Raw genomic sequence first — 19,944 nt, 5'->3', positions numbered from 1 at the left:
AACAGTGGTCATTTATCAGAGCTCTATTTTGAGAAAGAAAACTTTCATTGATAATGTACAGCTTTTAAATGGAGTTACATCTCCCCCTCTTTTCCTCTTCATCTTTCCTGCCTCAAGATATCATGCTGCATTAATTGTACCAGTATTTGAGCACCTTGTAATTGTTAATCAGAGGGCTTTGCAGTCCTCAGACTAAAACAGCACTGTGTTCTTAGCTAGTAGTCATTCAGTTTTTGTCCCCTTTCTTGCAAAGTGCCGAAGAACACAGGAGACAAGCGATCTGGGAAATCTGAAACGTCACCAGTGGCTCCCCGGGCAGGCATCCAGCAGAAAGTGCAGCAGCAGCAGCAGCAGCAGCATAAAGTAAACCAAGCACTGCAGGTCCCAGCCGTGTCTCTTTATCCCTCTCGCAAGAAAGTGCCAGTCAAAGACCTCCCACCATTTGGTAGGTGGAACACGGAAGAATTTAGTTTAATTTTCTAAAGTTTGTTTGCCTATGTTGGGAAGACATTTTTAATCAAATACAGTTCAGACTTCCATTTCTGGTAGTATGATATGCAGGTTATACCTGTTCATGCAGTGTCTAGTTCTCTAGGCATAGTTCTCTTCTCTAGAAATGGAAAGAAACAAATTTAGGGAAAGCATCCTGTCAGTTTTATCAGTGTAAGTATTTACCTGTTACTAGCAGCTGGAAAGAATAAGTGTTTCTCACTGTTTGCCCTGGGATCTTGCCTTAACTTTTCTAGAGGAATTAGGGACCTGGAGTTTTTGAGATGCCTCAGAACTTTTGGTGTCTCTTCACAAGTTAAATTTTTAAGGTGAAATTCAGGCCTGCTCAAACTGGCAGTCCTGTCAGAAATGTGGGTCTAAACTTTCACATTGACAGTTGTCCCTTTGGTTTCTACTCACTTCTGCTTTTTTACTGTTGTTATGCAGTTGTTGCTGCCTCCATATACTACAGAAAGGTACCAGACTATGGGAACAAATTCTACCCTGATTTCCAAATCTGTGTCCCAACATATGTACAAAAAACATGTATGCTCTATTAACAAACTCCTTTAATCACAAGCATGGTAATATCCCTACTAGCTCTGTATAGCTGGCCCTTCCTTTTTCATGATGGTTATTGCACAAGAACTTAATTCTGATTTCACTCTATTGGTTTTCCTCATGCACTGTTTGGGCTGCAATAAGGCATTAGAAGCAGCAAAATGAGCAAGAAACAATTCAATGTTCATCCAGATCTTGCTGATTTTACCATTAAATTTTAATCTTAAAAAGACTTTGAAGCTCCATAGACTGCAGTTTTTTGCTCATAGTGGCAAAGTTTCTGAAAACTGACTAGGTTATGCTGATCAGGCAGCTATGAATTATTGATAGCAGGATTGTTATCAACAGATCAAAGATAAAATGCTTGGACTAACCTCTACCACAAACATTGGCAAAAATGTAAGAGAAACTCTGTCTTCACTTGTAAGGCTGTCCCAGGGTGGATTTTTGAGGGGAGGGGAGGAGAGATGGATAAATGTAGTCTGGGAAAAGCAATTCCTGATGCCCTAGATCTTTACATCATATATCATCTTCAGGATGTTTTTACTCTGTAGTTTCCCAAAATAAGCTGGTGCAGAGATAGTTCTTAAAAATGAGAGAAAGGCAGCTGCAGGATGGCCTTGTTTCGTAAGCCTAATCCTTATTAGTTTTCTTTCTGGCTTCCTTTGACCTTCTAGGCTACTCTGAATAGAAAAGAAACAGGAGAGTAGTTTGAATTCTTACTATATAAATCTCCACTAACCAGTGAGATGGGTGTGTCTGTATTTAAGCTAATTTTAGTTCAAGCTTCTCAGTAACCATTCCTATGCATATCCTCAATTATATGTTGTATAGGCAGTATTTTGCAACATCAAATCTTCATATTTTCCGTGGCAAAGTATTTATCTTAAGTGGCCAGAATGAAAGACCATCTGCACTAATATGCAAAAATAAAAAATATATTTTAAATGGGAATAAGTTTTAACATTTTGCTTTATTTCAGCTGGTGTCAAGAACTCAGAAAAATACAGGGAAAAAATGTAGCTTTTTCTTCCTGTAGGGTAGGGTGTCTGCTCTACAAATGCATTGTGCAACATAAGGATGTATTTATACTGTTCTTTACATCTGCCTACTTTAATTCTTACCTAAAGGCATTAACTCCCCACAAGCTTTAAAGAAAATCCTTTCATTATCGGAAGAAGGAAGTTTGGATCGTCACAAGAAGCAATCTGAAGACGCTGTCTCAAGTGCATCTTCACAGTTGTCTTCTCCTCCTACTTCACCACAGAGCTCTCCAAGGAAAGGTAGTAGACGTGTTCAATATTTCTTACCCTGTTTCTTGAAGCTCATGGACTTTGGAAGCTTCTGAGAGAGAGTTTGGGCACTCAATACTGCTTCTCCTATTTTTGTCACATACGGTCAGCAAGAGGGCAGAAAATGTGGTGCAGAGTGGGATACATGAAAGGTAGCTGTGAACCTGATTTCAAGGGTCCTTGAAAGCCCTCTGCTGATCAAAAGCCAGAAAAGATAGCCTGGTGTGATATAGGATTTGATGCAGTAGGTCACTCTGGCTGCAGCTGCTTCTGACAAAAAATATTCCTATGATCACTGTTTCCTTCTTTCAGTGAAAGGATGTGAGAGTTGAAACTTAAAATCTTTGTGCAGCTTTGACCATGCTGGTCTATTAGAAAATTATTTGCTGTGTCACACATCTGAGTGGGATGTAACCTGTGTATGACAGAAAGGCTTAATGTATTTGGAATTCAGAATATTTAATATTGTAATTTATATTTTATACTACAGAATATTTTAATAGAAGCCTGATTTTTTTAAACTGTGTGTATGAATTTTTGAGGAATGGTATTATATATTGGAGCTTTTTATAAAATTTTTTTAAAACTTTTTTTTTTTAAAAAAAAGATATTTTTAAGTCATTTCACAGTTATTTTTTAAAGGGATTTTTTCAAAGCTGTTTGTTTGCTTTCATTGTAGTTCTGGTTATGAATTGACAAGACAGAGTATGGAGTCATTGTCCTGTGGTTTAAACAAAATAAAAAACAACTTTGGAAATGTGATAGCCTAGATGTATTGCATGTGACTTCTAAGTTACTCTTTTTTCAGAATAGCATAAAAGTTCAGTTTTAACAGTTACATAATTGAGCATTATGGTAAAATATACATTGGGGCTGGAGTGACTTGTATTGAAGTGTTATTTACTAAGGTCAGATGGAAGAGGATAATATGTAGAGGATACATCATCTAAAGTTCTTCTAAGCTGTCATCGTTATTTCTCTATACAACATTAACAAAGAGTGAACTTATATAAATATGGTCAGGCCTGTGCACTTTTTGAAAAAGGAATTGGAATTCTGTACTTGACTCACAGTGTGAACAGGACTTTATTTTTGCAAAGAGCAAATCATAAACATGATTAAAAATGTTCTTTCAGATAAAAATGACAGCATTAATTCCCAGCATTAGTTCTCAACAAGTGAACTGGGGTAGATCCATTGAAGTATTTTGGGACTTAGGAGTAGAGTGAAGGCAAAAAATTGAAAACTGCAGTGTCTTGTGGATGTATTTAACGATCTTTAAGTTAGCTGGCAAGAACATTCAGCACAATTTATTTAATACTGAAAGAAAAGCTGAATTTGCTGAATTTGCTCCTATGACATGGTTTGCAGATTTTATCTCGGACTGTGTCAGTGCTACCCAATTCCAAATTTCACCATAATTCCAGTAATACAGAATTTGGAATTAATTAGTCAGCCAATTATCACAAAGAAACTTGAAAACCTGCTTGTCTCTCAGGTAAGATATGTAATAAGCAGTCAGCCCAGACATCTGGGCTTCATATATCTGTTCATCTCTGAGGTGTAGCGTTGCAGAATTAAAAGACTGTATAAGAGAGTCTCTGGGCTTACTTTAAGCAGTAATCTCAACCAGAGCATCTCTTTCCTTCCAGTCTTGAAGACAGTGTTTATGGACAGGCAGATTTTGAGAAGTAATATTTCATAATGTGAGGATACAAGTATGGTGATGAATTTGCAGAGGATTTAGGAGAGGAGAGCAGAGAAGAGAGAAGGAGAGCAGTTGGTGTGTAAATGAATAGGACATGTTCCTACAATCCTCAGTCTCTGATTAAGATCCCAAAGACAGTGTCACACACTTTTGCAGGGCTGTGTAAATGTAATGGTAGCTTTGTTTTATTGCCAGTTTTATTGCAGTATTGCCAGTGGCCTGACAAGAACTGAGCAGGCATCTTGGAGATGTCTTGGAGAGTCTGATTAACGCGATATTCCCTTGCAGGCTACACTTTGGCTCCAAGCAGCACCGTGGATAACTTCTCCGATTCTGGTCACAGTGAAATTTCTTCTAGATCTAGTATTGTCAGCAATTCCTCTTTTGACTCTATGCCAGTCTCCCTGCATGATGAGAGGAGACAGAGGCATTCTGTCAGCATTGTGGAGACAAATCTTGGTGTGGGAAGGATTGATAGAAGAATCATGATTGAACCAGATCAGTACAGTTTAGGGTAAGAATCTTATTTGTGCTTACTTGTATTATACTTTCATATAGTGTGTATGTGGCATGTGTATTTGTCCATGTAACTTCCCCTATATCTCTCAAGTATTTTTTCTCCTCTGCTCTTCTGCTTCAGTGCTGCATTTTGTGATAATGCTCCATTCCTGCCAAGAAAAGGTTTTGCACTCCTGAGTGAATGATGAGGTCTACAGCAGCAAGACTTCACCTCAGTAGATGTTACCATCTGAGCATTTCAGTGGTGCCATAGATTATCCACTTTGTGGCAGACTAGTACCCTAGCCTGCTTTCTCCATGGGAAATAAACTGAAGTAGATGAGATATTCATACAATTATTCAGTGATCAAACTGAGAACAGAAATAGCTAGCAATTTTCCAGTCTGCTTCATGGAAAAGTGCATATTTGTCTAAATCCAAAATATTTTACTCCAAATATCTCTTCTAGTCAACAATAATTGCAAGCTAAAATTCACATTACGCTGCTGGTTGTCTTGTAATTTTCTAGGTAATTAACTTCTGTAATGGTGGGGAAGCTAGTGCTGTGAGGAGTTCCCTAAATCTCCAGCAGTGAGCCTTGGTGTGCAAATAATTGGAGCTTTGGCTCCTGTTTAGTCTCCACTTACTTTTTTTTATTTTTTTTTTTTTTTTTAGCTGTTATTTGGATGCTTCAGTCCTCTGAATGGTTTCTGGGGTTTTAATCCTGCAGGGTCTGTGAATGGCAGACCTGTTCCAAAACTGCTGTGATTCAGCTTTGGGAATCTTGGGCTATGCAAACTTTTTAATCAGGTGTCTTAAATATTTGGAAGAAGAGGGTTCCAGGCTGCATAGGAAGGTGCCCTGGAATAACAAGTCCCAGGAGCCTGGGTATCTACTAAGCAAAAGCGACATTTTGTCAGTTTTCTCTGCTGCTGTGTAAGGGATCGTGTCTGGCTCACTTAATCATTGAAAGGCTACAGAAAACATACTTGCTCTACAAAGTAGCGGGTGCTTCCAAAAATAAGATTAAAATGCATTTCTATTTGCAGGAAATGTTGAAAGGGTAGCTTTCATAGTTTCCTAAGCAGAAAAAGAAATCTGAAATCTAAACCTGAGTATCAGCCAGCTCCTGCTAAATTCTGTTTCTAGCTTTTGTACCATTTGCTCGGCAGGGCTGGAAAAGCAGTAGAATAACCCTGTCTGTTTCCCTCTATGTGTGTCTCTGTGGTTTGCCTCTCTTAAAGGGCTGTTGTGAAGTTAAGATTTTACCTTTTAAAATTATACTGCTGAAGTGTAAGGCTTCAGCAAGTTATGTATCCAGTTGTGTTTGTTTGTTTTTTTTTTATTGAGGATATACTTGAAAGAAAAGTGTTATATTCTCAAAACTGAATTAGCCATTCATGCAAACAATAAGTACTATAGAGTGCATTAAAATCTTCAGCCATAGAATGGTTTGGGTGGAAAGGGACCTTTAAAATGTCATGAAGGTTACCTAGTCCAACCCATTGTGTGTTTTGTTTTTCTTTGGTTGTTTCTTTGTGCGTCTTGTTCATGATTTCCAATTCCAACACTGGATTTTTTGTCCCCCTCATCAATGTGTATCCAGCTCATATGCACCGCTGTCAGAGACCAGAGGCCTGTATGCTGGAGCAACTGTACTTTCTTCTCCTAGTACAGAAGAGCTGTCACAGGACCAGGGGGACAGAGCTTCGCTCGACGCAGCTGACAGTGGCCGTGGTAGCTGGACTTCTTGTTCGAGTGGTTCTCACGATAACATCCAGACAATACAGCACCAGAGGAGCTGGGAGACTCTGCCTTTTGGACATGCTCATTTTGATAGTTCAGGCGATGGGGCAGGACTGTGGGCCTCAGGCGGCCATATGGACCAGCTGATGTTCCCTGACCACGGCACAAAGTATGGCAGGCAAAGTCAAGGTAGGGAGGGCCTTGATCAAGCACAGTCCAGAGCAAGCTGGGCATCTTCCACAGGATACTGGGGAGAGGACTCCGAGGGTGATACAGGTACCATAAAGCGGAGGGGTGGGAAGGATGTTTCGGTTGAAGCTGAAACCAGTAACATAACATCTGTACCAGCAGAGGAGACAAAGCCAGCTCCTGTCCCCGCTCACACAGCAGCAGCAGCAGCATCAAGTAGTACAAAGGGGCTTGTTGGTAAGTTAACTTCTGTTTACCATGAAGTAAATTAATTAATTTGCTTAAGTTTTCTCATATTGTTCTGCATTTCTTTTGTCTGGTTTGACTTTTTTATTTTTTTATTTTTTAATTTTTAAAGCAGAACTGAGCATTTTGTAGTCGCTCTTAAATTTTTCCCTTTAACTGTGCTTTTATTGATAGGGAAAGTATAATTTATTGTTGATTCTCAGTTCTGGCAGTGCCTTTGTGTTTCAAGAGAGCCTGCCATACATCAAAAAACTAGCTGAACTGCTGGACAGTATTTTGAGAGGTTGATGTATTTAGATGTCTGTTCTGAAATTTGAATTTCTCATCACAGTAAGGCTCCATAGGCTATATTTAGAAATCTTAGTAAATGTCGCCTGGTTTTTATAGAAGTGTTTTACTTTATACCTTTGTATGACTTGTCTGATAACTGTGAATGTTCCTTACTTCTGAAAATGGGATCCCTTTGTGCTTAAATACCAACTGAAATGTTTCTTTGGACTGCTGAAACTGAAGAGGTTTCAAAGAAGTTAGAGTTGAAATACATTTCTATGCATTCAGTAATGGAAAGATCAGATAATATATAAATTAGTATGAAGGTGTCTTTGTCAGAGCTTAACATTTGTATCATATTGTTCCTTCTATGCATCCCAATCCATGGGCCATCCAATGCCTCTGCATTTTTGTCTCTTTTCTTCCTTTCATTCCCCCTTCTTTGCCTTTTGTCAGGTCAACATGAAGAGCTATCTAAAAGCCATTTTTTGCTGACACAGCTGAATGTCTGCCAGATTGAGGTCATGCTGAGACCACTGTGATAAACTGCTTTTCCATTTTCTGCCTGAGTATATTGCTTAGCAGTGGCGTTTTGCCTCAAAGCTTGGTTGCGGGTCTAAATCCCTGGACTATTAAGAGGATGAAGGTGTACAGATTCATGCCAATCTCTAATTTTACTCTTTGATACCCTTGGTTTCCTCCAGAATGTGTAACAGGTGTGCTTCCAAACTTGCCTCTCAAGGCAGTGCTTGCCACTACATTTTTAGAGACTTGAAAGAACATGAAAGAGACCTGAAAAGTCAAACCAACACAATTCCATGCCCTTCATTACTATTAACTAACTGTCCTGCAAATGTAACTGTGTGTCACTATCCAGCAGAACCCTCTGGTTTACATAGTTCTTTTGAACTTTATAGACATTGATTTCTTGCAGTACTTCAGTAGAATTTTTCTACAATAGAATTTTTCTATAGAACTCAATCTGATTTTCAGAAATCTTTGAATAAAGTTTCTCAGAAACTTCTTCATGCTGCTTTGATCAGTTAAAACAGTTTGTCCCAGAAAAGTACTTAGACTCTATTGGAAAATATGGTTTTGTTGTAATACCAAGGATTTATTTTTAGTCTATAAACACTTGCATTCAAATAAGCACCAATCCATTTTAAGCTTGTACTACCTTTCAGTCAAATCACACTGCCTAATGCAGGGTGGTGTTGTCATCACCACTTATGCAAGAATATACAGTGTATGACAAGCTATGAAAAGTAAATTGTCTGTGTTGGTGTTTTTTTCCTGCTGTATTTGTGTAAGGTGTGTCATTAAAGTGGTCATGTGGTAAAGGGCTGGGTCCAGAATATGTGTTCAGTATCAAAGTCCCAGCTGACTTCTTTAAGTACTTAACCCTGAAACAGAGACTCTTGCCTCTCTGTTGTGTCCATGCAAATGCTTAGGATTCTTAACTGTTTTTTGGTTTTTTTTTTTCCCTTGAAGTTCTCTCCGAGAGAGCTTCTCAGTATGCTCTGAGTTAAGCCTTGTTCTGGTAGTCACATCTCAGTGAAATCCACAAGCCAGGTGGTGGTCTTTCCATCTCCTATATAAAATCATATTCAGTCATTTTTCTTACAGGAAGGCTTTCAATTTCGATTTTGCAGAGAATATGACCATAGGGGCTGCAGGCAGTAGTGCATGCAAATAGTATAATGATGAAGCCCACTTCTCTTCCTGACCTCTTGGAGTTGTAGCTTATGCCTTATTAAGTTGTAAGATTTGTAGGATGAAAATAGTGTATCAGATGCATTTATTTTTTCCCCCTCAAAGATGCTAAAAACAAAGAGATGAGCTTTTGGATGCAAAGCCCATCTTCAGAATTAAGACAATCGTGCATTTGAGGAGATGCCACCATTTACTACTTCTGTGGACTTTTGAGTCTTCCATGTTACTTTGATCACTGTACATTTTACTTTGTGCAATTGATGGAGCAACTTCAGTTATGAAGTTTGAACAAATTCCCCATGAAATTTGGTGGACCTTGTTAGACTAATGCTTCACTGCTGGGAGAATGGCTACATTGTGTATATGTTGTACATTCTGTACTTTCATGATTAATTTATTTTTCACAAGCTCTTTTTCTAGCATATGATAGTTAATCTTTGTCATTCCAATTTTATCTTCCTAGGCTTTTGAGTTGGTTGATAATTATTTAGCTTTTAACTATTTTCTATTTTCCTTTGAGCAGTGTTCCTCATCCTGTCTCTAACAATCATCTTTTGTTTTCCCTGCAGCAAGAAAAGAGGGTCGATATCGGGAACCACCTCCAACCCCTCCTGGTTATGTAGGAATACCTATTACTGAGTTTGCAGAAGGTGGCTCCCATCCAACCAGGAAGCCTCCAGACTACAACATAGCACTTCAGAGGTCCAGAATGGTGGCACGGACATGTGAGACTCATGGGACAGCAACTCCACAGCAGCAGTCGCATGGCCACTCAACTGGCAGGCCCGTGAACAAACCTCAGTGGCATAAACCAAATGAGTCAGATCCACGACTTGCTCACTATCCATCTCAAGGTTTTTCCACAGAGGAGGATGGTAAATTTCTAGTTGTTAGATTTTGAGCGTGCTGCATGCAAAACGGGTCAGTACTTTCACATACACAGAGCAAATTGCACAAATCTTGCCATAATTTGAACTCTATTCCATTTCAAAACTTGCTATTTGTTAACTTTTTGGAATGCAAAGCATTTAGTTCCTTCTAAATATAATTTAAAACTTGGAACATAGGTCCACCTGAATCTTGAACAACCAAGCAGTTGGGCTTAGGCAGCTTCCCTGAAGTTGCCTATGTTCACCTTGTACAGCCCTGCCTGCCATGGTTTTCCCCATTAACCATGTATTTAATGATCAAAAAAGTATCCTGGTCTACAGGATGCTTTCTCATCCACCCTGTAGAGCACCATTGCTCAGGTTTATTTGGGTAGTCACCCACATTCTACCTAAAATTCTTTACACTGTGGGACACTGAGTCTTCTACTCCAGCTGTTGCACATGATGAGCCCACTGCTGTCTCTCTACCTTGCTGGTCTAAATGTGTCTACATCTTTATGCTTTAGCTTAACTGTGATGTTTTTACATGGAGACCAAGTGTAGCTGGATTGCAGCATTAAGTCCTCAAAATTTAGGCAGGGTGGTGCTAAAATCACTCACTTAAATGCTTTGTTTCGCTTAACGATAGATTAACATTCTCCTTCTCCCTCTAACTGCTTAGTTACTAAGGTTTTAGGTGCAGGATGAACTTTGCAGTTGAACATGATAGGAAAAAAATGAAGCCTACCTTAACTGAATTGCCTCAAACTTTGAGAATTACCATGACAGAGAATTTTAATTGTTTCTACTAATGATGACTAAATTGAATATATATTTAGGGGAAAATATCAGATGCCTTTCTGAATCTATTAGATATCTAGGAGTATTTGTTGTTCTCCTTGGGGTAAATAAGTGCATCTAGCTTAGTTAAAGCTATTGTCTTACTTTCTTCAAGATCAAAATTCCAAAGGAATATGTCTCATGAGACCTGAAATGTTCTGAAATTTAGATTGTTTTAAAGTATATATACTTACACAATGAAATGGAGAACACATGAGCACTATACACAGTTGTTATTGTATGCACAGCTTGTTTCATTCAATAGCAGTCTTGTTCTTTATGAGCTAAATTCTATTTTCCCTTATCCTATTACGTTTGCAGAAGATGAACAAGTCTCTGCTGTCTAAGACTTGGGCTTTTCTGGATCCAGAGTGAGCCACCTTAAAGGAGAGCACAAGAAGACGTCCCTAGAACAGGAGCCTTGGAACTATGATTAATGGATGGTGGACCTATTTGCCTCCTTCCCTGCCTTAAAGCAGCATGGGGCTTCTTCCTCTGCCCCTCCCCTTTCTGTCCCCTCTCCCCTTGCATGTGAAATACTGTGAAGAAATCGCCCTGGCACTTTTCAAACTGTGTTGCTTGAAATGCACAGTGCAGCAATCTCCAAGCTACCACTGTCGCTGTCTGCCACATCACACAGTATCATTCCAAATTCCAAGATCATCACATCAGGATGATTAACTCTGGCTGCACTTCCCAATGCCTGGAAGGGTTTTTTTAAATCTTCCTTTTAGATTTTAATCACAATCCTAGCACTTGGTCTCATTGGGATAATGAGATAAGTTAGTTGTCAAATTACATTTGGCCTTTAACCTACAAAGAGAAAATTGCTTTGAGATCCTTCGAGGAGGCAGTGCTTATTTGCTTGTTTACAATGCCTTTGTTACAATTTTGTATGTTTGCATTTGGGAGATCAAATAGTGCATCTGAATAGTAATTACAGTATTATTTCACACCTGTAAGTAGGGTTGCCAGCCTGAGTTCCTGGAAGAATATCACATGGCTGAGCAGGGCAGAAGGGAGGGCAGGGGTTGCAGGATGCAGCCTTTCCTTGACTACCTGGCTTTGCTCTTAATGTGCCCCACCCTGGAATCTTCACAACTTTGTAAATGTTAGTGTTAATGGCATCCTTATCCGGGTCTGGTCTAAATGCAGAAACACAGTGCTTGCAGCTGGTCAGTGATGGAAAAGGACACAGTGTGTCTCATACCTGTGCCTTGTGGAATACAGGATGGCATGCTAAAAAAAGTGTCACATCGTAAAAAGACAGATGGCAACCCCCCCATTAAGTTATATACTTTTTTTAAAAAAAAACTATATAGTAGTTATATTAAAATAAAAATTAACTGGATAACACTGCAGTGAAGGCAAGTTGGGATGTCACAGGTCATGTCAGCTGTTAACACTGATCTAATAATCTCCATCTATTGACTTTGACATTAGGGGATAATTGAGCCTTTAAGTAAAAAAACATAAAAATAAATAAATAACACAGATTTGTCAGCCTTTGCAATGCAGAAATAGTCACAACTGTTAATGGCTTCATGGAACACTGCATGTGTAGAGAAGGCCAGTGTGTAGCAACCACCTGCTCACAGCTGCTATTAACCCTATAATGACTAAAATGACCCTCCCCTCTATTTTTGTGTTGTTTTTGCACAGACTCCAGAGAAGTGAAGGCTGCCAATCCGAGTAGTACTCAAATGTGAGGAACTGCTGGTCTTGGATTTTTTTTTTTTTTTTCCATTAAATTCAGCTGATCATATTGATCAGTAGATAAACGTAAATAGCTTCAACTTTTAAAGATCAAATTGCAGTGTTTTTTCACTGTATCAAACAAATGTCAGTGCTTTATTTAATTCTCTCTCCAGTAATCATGGCTTTTGTCTATTTGCTTATGTATCACATTGTCAATTATGCATTTGTAATTTTACATGTAATATGCATTATTTGCCAGTTTTATTCTCAAGGCTATAGACCTCATGTGCATATAGAAATACAAAATCCTAGCTCTATCACAAGTTGCACAAATGTTATATAAGCATTAAGTAATTGTAGACCATAGGACTGCTAATCTCAGTTCGCTCTGTGATGTCAAGTGCAGAATGTACAATTAACTGGTGATTTCCTCATACTTTTGATACTACTTGTACCTGTATGTCTTTTAGAAAGACATTGGTGGAGTCTGTATCCTTTTGTATTTTTAATACAATAATTGTACATATTGGTTATATTTTTGTTGAAAATGGTAGAAATGTACTATGTTTATGCTTCTACATCCAGTTTGTACGAAGCTGGAAAATAAATAAATATAACATTAATGAAGTCCATATTGATTCTTATGCATTTTACATGTTCCACATACTTGAACAAATTTATGAAAAAATTTTACTTCTCTGTGTATTAATATTAAAGGGACATTGCCAAGTGATGTGGGCAAACCACTGGTGTGGAGTTTTTCTTAATATACAGTTGTGCTCCTGATAATTTTTGAAAACTTTGGTGTGTGTCCTGCTGAATGAGAATGACTGATACTGTGAGCATCTTTAGCAGAAACATTTGAGATGCCAAAAATGGTATGGGCTTAGGTGTATGTAGAATGCAAACAGTTTTAAAGGTAAGATTGTGTTGATTTTATATTCTGAATAGTGTAAAAGTAAGGAATATAAGTTTTAACATTTGGGTAGGGAGAAGTATGGAAGGTGATCCATTTGAGTTTTTTCTGAACAAAATATTTCAAATAATAAATATCATCCAATAGCATACCCAGTAATAAAAGCTGATTTTAATTCAATATTAAATCTGTAGATTTTATTTTTTCCCTAGAGGCTAGATTCTTTATTTCCAATGGTATGCAGAAGACTGGTTTAAAATGGTACAGCTAAACCCATAAACAGCGTATCCTATTTAGCTTTGAAATGCCTGACAGGTGGCATTTCCAAATCTAAAATTAGTTCAATGCAAAGAGAAGCAACAAAATGCTGTCTGGATTTAAGTCTTCCTAACACAGCTCTAGAAATGTTCCACACTTAGAATTATTAAGAAAGCTAAAAATCACTGAAAATATAGGACTTGTAAACATTGTGTTTTTATTGCTGTAATCTCTAGCACTGTAAGGAAAGAAATTGTGGAGATTTAGATTTGTGTGGTGTGAGTGGAACTGCTCTCTGTGAATCTGTGGCTAATACTTGTTGGGGAACATTTCAACAAGCTAAAGATTAAAATTTGGTTTTGCATTAATAGAATAAACACACATTTTTACATGTTTTACCTGCAAGATTGTCCTCCAGTTGTACTAAAGGTGCAGTGATAGGGAAATAATTCATCTTACTAACTAGTAGGTGTTTGCACACTTGTCAATTTTTCCTCTGTGCTTGATATATTATTGAATTAGGCTGCACTCCCTATCCTGTTTGTGCCTCCTTACTGTAATTAGTATTTTGAGAACACATTATGTAGAGACATCCTCGACATAGCATCTAGTACAGATAGCTTAATTCATTATGGACTGGGTGATAAATAACACATCACACAGCAACTGATTCAATAGAACTGAAGGCCTTGGTGTGACATCTGAAAGAGGTTTGGTAGTTGTAGTACGTGTAATATGAATTTTGTACTTAGTGAGTGGATGCAGCAAGATGCAGACAAGTAAATACCAATTGCTGGGATTTAGTGTTGCATTCACCATAATGGAAAGAAACACTGAAATCTAAGGATTTTTTGTGTGTGTGTTTGAGGAAATGTCATTCAATTATCAGTTTGCTTTTATGTTTTTGGTTTTTTTACTCAAACTTACTGAGGCAGAGGCTACTCCTTTATGCATTATATTGCACACTGGAGTCAGCACAAATCTGTAAAAGATAAAGTATTGAGGGTACTGCTTTAATGGATTCATCTTAGTCATTTTGAGAAGCATGTTTTGCATCTGTTAATCTGAGACTCAAATACTTGGTCAACCTAAGGTGAGGAACAGGTTTTGTTTTAAAATAAAAAACAAAACCAAAAGCTCTCTGTTTTCTTAAAGACTAGTAGGAAATGCAATAAATTTCCAGGCTGTCTCATATGGATTGTTGCATACTTAAAACAAAATCAACTCTAGAGAATTCAAGTAATTATTTAATTGCGAGTATTAATATTTATGTATTCCTTGATATGGAATGAAACATTAAAAATGCTTCTGTGAATAAAGCCTATGTAGCTGCAACAGCCTCTCTAACATAAATTAAATAACACAGATACATTGAAGAAAATATGAACATTGTTAAAATTACTCTGGAAATTGACCCTCTCAGGAGACAGCAGCCATGTGACATGATTAATATAATTTTGGTCCCCTATCTCTAGATTGTGCTTTAAGTAAGATTTACAGTCCTGTCTCTAAAAATGGCATGCTTTGAGAGAAGGCTTGGAGTGAAAGTAGGTTTTTTGGTGACGTACGGTGGAATCCATTACTTTCTACTTTCAACTGAAATTGTGATAAATGAAAATTTAGAGTTTTTACTAGAATATGAAAACCTTTAAACTTCTCTTTTGCTTATATGTGGTATGTAGGAATTAGTTAAAGATAGTCAACTAGTAGCAACCATCAACAGCATAATCTTAAACAATTGTCATTTGATTTTCTTGGGATTAAATTTTTACAGTGATACTCTGCACACCTGTACACAGACAGCATTCTCTGTAGTGAAATGAGTCTTGGTTTTCTGTGTCAAAACTCAAGTTTGTGTTAAGTAGAAGTGCTGGCTTCTCCTTGAGTGTAGACTCGTACCTCCCTCAGCTTTTTACTTGGTAGCTTGGCATGCTCAGTTTTCTCTTTTAGTTTGGAGAATTAATTTGGATTTTCTTTATTCAGTTGATCCTTAAAGGCGTAGTTTTGGCCTAAGTAGTTTAATTTTTGACATGAAGATTGTTTCTTTGCAGCACTGTTGCCCTTGCTGGCAATGAAATCCTTTGTGTATGTATATAAAAATATTACACATATAAAAACCCATTTTATATGTGCGTATGTGTAGGAAAAACCCCATTGCATACTCTAGTGCAGCATCCACTTTTTTAGCTAGGATGTCTGCACTGGAAAAGAAGCCAGTGCAGCATTAAAGTAATTTTATTTCACTGAAACTTACACTGGAATAGTCATGTTTAAAATGCTTTCTCAGTAACCACACAACTGTTTTGACATGCAGTTGGTACTTTCTGATATGGTTCCATGAAAATTTTGCCGCTTGCACCAGGGTCAGTAGGTGTGGCAGAGATAAATTGCCTAGGTGCTGCGTTCAATATGTTTTGAAGCTTTTCTCATAACTAGAGCAATATGAGTAGTTTTAAACTAGTTTTATGAAGTTTTCTGTAACAAGTAAGATGCTCTGAACTGTGGCTTTCGTAAGAGAAGGTAGGCCATGAGGCCCAGGATGGCTTTTCTGCCTTGGTGTCTTTGGTCAGAGTCCAAGTAAAACACAGGAAATGACACTGATAAAAACCAGCCTTCCACACTGAGGCCTGACTTCCAGCATCAGTGTAGAACTGGATTTGTTCTAGTTTGACAATCCAGGGAACCCTCACATGGCCTTGAGACACATTTTGCTCTTAAGAAGAGATAGTGCTGTTGCTGCATTTCTTACTTGGGAGACTGATGCATTCCTCTGGTTTCAAAAGCTAATGAGCCTCCATATGCTGGTTTATATGTGTGTGTGATTTTTGCCTTAAACATTCTTTGGGCTGAGCAGCTCTCTTCCCTTCTCCTTTCTTGTACCTATACCTTACAGTGGCCATATGTTCTTCCTGTCTGGCCTGTCAGAATAAGTCAAATTTAAGTGGGACAGTTAGAATGGAAACCTCTGTATGCACTCTGCATCTTGTACAGTTTGTTTGGAGGTTTTTGTTGTGTTTGATTGTTTCTGTTTTTTGGGTTTTTTTTTCTTTTAATGTAGATGTCTAAAAATGCTGCTTAAAATGAAGCATGATCTGCATCTTGATCTGATTTTTATTCTACTTTTGTCACTCTGATTATCAATCACATCATCACATTCTCCTCTTAGAATATTCTGATCTATTGTCAGTCTCTTCCAACACTGTACTCTCGACCATTTATGCTATGATGATTATTGTTCATTATTACAGTCTGATCATCAAGAAATCCAGTAGTAGTCCCTCTCCAAACTGATAATTCCATGTCTTACAGGACATAGTTTATTCCCTCCCATGTAGGTGGGTGGTTTATTTTACTCTATATTGCCTCTACCTTGCATTTTATTCTTTTCTGTATTTTCTTCAGGACCTATAAACAGTTTTCTATTTTGAGATGTATTCTCAAGGTTTTATTAGGTCAGACTGATGACTTGTTTGTCCCCACCACATTTCTCATATGTTTGTAATGCTTCAGTCCCCTGGTGTAGCTCCTCATGTGGCAGCTTCACCAGGTCTTGTTATTCAGTCTGTGGTATCAAATACTAGCTCTTTCAAAACTAGGAGCTATAGTACATAACTAGAGATGGATTATTCCTGAGCTCTGTTCTTTCTTGGCCATATAGTGGCCCTGCAGACTCATTTTGGTTTTGAGGTATTTATTCAGTTGAAGAATCTTTGGCTTTTTGTGTCAATGAAAAAGTCTAATTCAGATTGATGTCTGTCCATTTTGATTTTTCTTCCCTATCCTCCAATATACTTATTCATCAATTTTTGTTTCCTTTGCTTATTTTGGTTTGGGTTAAAGGATAGAGTCCAGATTTTCCTGGTTACTAAAAAAATTTTGTCTTGTTTCGTTTTACTTTTTACCCTTGCTGATGACACATTCTGGACCGTGTTTGTGTCCTGGGTAACCTTTGGAGTAAGTGAATATTTCACTCTAAGTGACATTAGTGGAGAACTTGGCTGAGGAATTTTATTCAGATTCTGGTACTGTGCTTTGAGAAAGTCTGTGTCTTCTTAGTAGTAGAGGAGAAAAAGAAAACCTGTGAAATGCAGCTTCCAAGGAAACCTGGGGTCCTGTTTCTTGTAGCTCCCTGAGAGGAGGTAGTGGCTGAACAGCCCTGAAACTGATAGAAGTCTTTCTGTCATTAAGGCTGAACATAAAAGTTTCTAAAGAATGTTGAATTTTGTTCTATGTTCAACTAATGTTGGCAAAATCACTGAGCTTCCTGAGATTTTGCTTGCTGTGCCTTGGTCCATGTGGAGTTCATTTGGCAAGTCAGTCATTGTATTTATGAAAAGCTCGTAACAGAGCCTTTACCAAAATTCATGTTCATATGGTTTATGTATGTACTGCTTTTGAGTATGATTCAACAACTCATTCATGTTCTAAGTGCTTTGTTGACTACAAAGGGGTGCACTTTGCTGCTTCTCCTCTTCCCAGCACTTACATGCTTTTCCTCTTTCTCATGCCTCCCTTGTTGTTCTTTAGATGCATAATTCTCCCTCCCTCTTAACCTCTTCCTGTTGCTTATATTAGTAGCTTTCTCACACAGCTTCTCTTTGCTCCTTTGTAGAGCACAGCACCACCCATTTCCTTCCTCCCAAACTATGTTTTGTGTGTATTTCGCAGAAACAATGGAAGGAGGCAGCACTTTAGCGCTCAGAAAGCTTGAAAGGAGTGTACCCAGACAGGACAAATTCAGATTCCAGTTCTTTGTCTGCATGTATATAGCCCTTTTCTCAATTGCTGCCTGAAAGCTGGATTGTTCATGTTTCTGTGTAGTGCCCACAATATATTCATAGCTTAACTCTTACTTTGTTATGATCTGATTAATGCAAAGTTTTTGGTTTTTTATGTGCTGAAGTCTTTGTCAGATAGAAATGGAGTGTGGCTGAGGAACAATGAAGGGAGTTGGGGAGGAGAGGAACTGAGGGAGCAGCTGTGGCTCAAATGCAGGACTTCTCAAATGCAAACAGTAATCTTACACAGCAGAGAGGTCTGTTGTGTAATTGAATGAGTCTATTTAGTCTAACTATTATTTTTTTGTAAATCACATTTTTGCTGCTTTTCATGTTTAACCAGTATCATTCTCTATAAAAACATGCTTCCTTACAAAATACTGTTGAAGACCTGTACAGGACCGAACTACCTCTATGTTGTGTGTTGCAGGCTCCCCAGGGAAGTGGGCACAGCACCAAGCCCACCAGACTTCAAGAAGTGTTTTGGCAATGCTCCCAGGCACGTGGTGTGATTCTGAGGGCTGTCCTGTGCGGGGTCAAGAGTTGAACTTTGATAACCATAGTGGTTCCATTCCAGCTCAGAATATTCCATGATTACAATATTTGTTTGTTTGGGATGTCTCCATTCTGGTACTTGCTCTTCAAGCAGTTGGCTTTCCAGAGTGGTGTGCATAGGCATTCTTTTTTGGTGTACCTTTGTGTTTAGCTCCTCTAATACTTTTTTATGAAAACAGGCACGTCACACATTTAATGTCTTCAAAATCTTGTGGGTCTTCTGTAATTCACTGAAGATGCTGTCCAGTTCTTGGTTGCTTATACTGTAAAGCTGTCTTGGTTAAGGAGTCAGTTGGATACATCCTGTTTCTTTTCATGTGGCATGTAAGTGTGATATCACATTTGCCAGCGAGAATGCAGCAGTTTGCAAATTCTCATAGGTTCTGAGTAGCTGGAATAATGTCTTTAGGCAGTGAGGATCACACTATTCCTGTAAGGGATTGGATTAAGGCTTGCAGAGGTCAGTAAGTGTCCTGTAGGTAAATTACACTTTCCCATATATTTCTGGCAGGTATTTGAGGTTGGACCTTCCTTCATATTATGTTTTGCACTAGGGACATAAAATGGTGTTGCTTGTGGGCAAAGCTCCCTTAAGGGCCTATTTGAATATCAGGTGGAGTCACTGTGCACAAATATTAATTTCAAAATGTCTGTCCACTTGCAGAGAGCAAGTTACTCTATTCAGTCAAATGATACTGTCTGTAACTATCACTAAGAGTATGAGGTGACTAAGTGTTTAAATCACCTGGATCTGATGCAGACATTCTTCTGGTGTCTTTGCAACTACTATTCTTTGATTTTTCTAATTTCAGCCTTTGTTCTGCAGGATTTGTTTTTAATTTGAGTGCAATGAGTTCTCCCTGAAGTAGATGTGGCACACTCTACTATTTTTTTTAAAATCTTTGCTCACTGCTAAGCTGCTGGGATGTCACACTGCATCATTTGCTCTTAGTACTTTTTTGGTTTGTTTTTATTCATCTAAGTTTTGTTTGAATTTTTCATTTCAGGTTTAGGGTCATTGAGGTTTCTGGATTTGCATTTTAACTGAAATCAGGAATTCAGTGATGTTTATGTAGCATTGGCAGTGTCAGCCTTTATTCCTTTCATACTTGAAAGCTTGTCCTGATGATTGTGTCCTCATAATTTTAATAGCTTTGGCTGAAATTTCGATTTCAACTTCTGTATACTGCTAAAGAAATCTTTGCAGCTGAATGTATTTGCTGCCTCCTGATGTGCTGATGCTGTTCTTCTTAACATCTCCTGCTAGTCTGAGTGTCACAAACAATTTCTTTTCCTTGTGTTGAAGTGCACAAGCTGC

At 38.1% G+C, this 19,944-nt stretch overlaps 1 protein-coding gene across 10 annotated transcripts in view; it reads left to right on the top strand.

Annotated features, from left to right (window-relative positions):
• The window catches only part of RAPGEF2 (Rap guanine nucleotide exchange factor 2), a 183,004-nt gene extending 170,255 nt beyond the window's left edge, over positions 1-12,749 (top strand). For 8 of the 10 annotated variants that reach the window (XM_014262039.2, XM_014262029.2, XM_014262016.2 and 5 more), the window contains 6 exons: positions 254-445; positions 2,181-2,333; positions 4,339-4,564; positions 6,155-6,720; positions 9,282-9,587; positions 10,743-12,749. In XM_014262039.2, coding sequence (XP_014117514.2) covers positions 254-445; positions 2,181-2,333; positions 4,339-4,564; positions 6,155-6,720; positions 9,282-9,587; positions 10,743-10,768 — 1,469 coding nt within the window. In that variant the 3' untranslated portion in view covers positions 10,769-12,749. The remainder of the gene's footprint in view (positions 1-253; positions 446-2,180; positions 2,334-4,338; positions 4,565-6,154; positions 6,721-9,281; positions 9,588-10,742) is intronic. The other 2 variants (XM_014262034.2, XM_088056148.1) reach the window with 2 other exon arrangements.
• Positions 12,750-19,944: the final 7,195 nt, after the last annotated feature.

This window comes from Pseudopodoces humilis, chromosome 6, assembly GCF_049639895.1.
Source record: "Pseudopodoces humilis isolate 2021_Gansu_Grassland_sample_001 chromosome 6, ASM4963989v1, whole genome shotgun sequence".
NCBI lineage: Eukaryota > Metazoa > Chordata > Aves > Passeriformes > Paridae > Pseudopodoces > Pseudopodoces humilis.
Note: the sequence above shows the minus strand (reverse complement) of the source record. Positions and strands in the feature narration are given on the sequence as shown.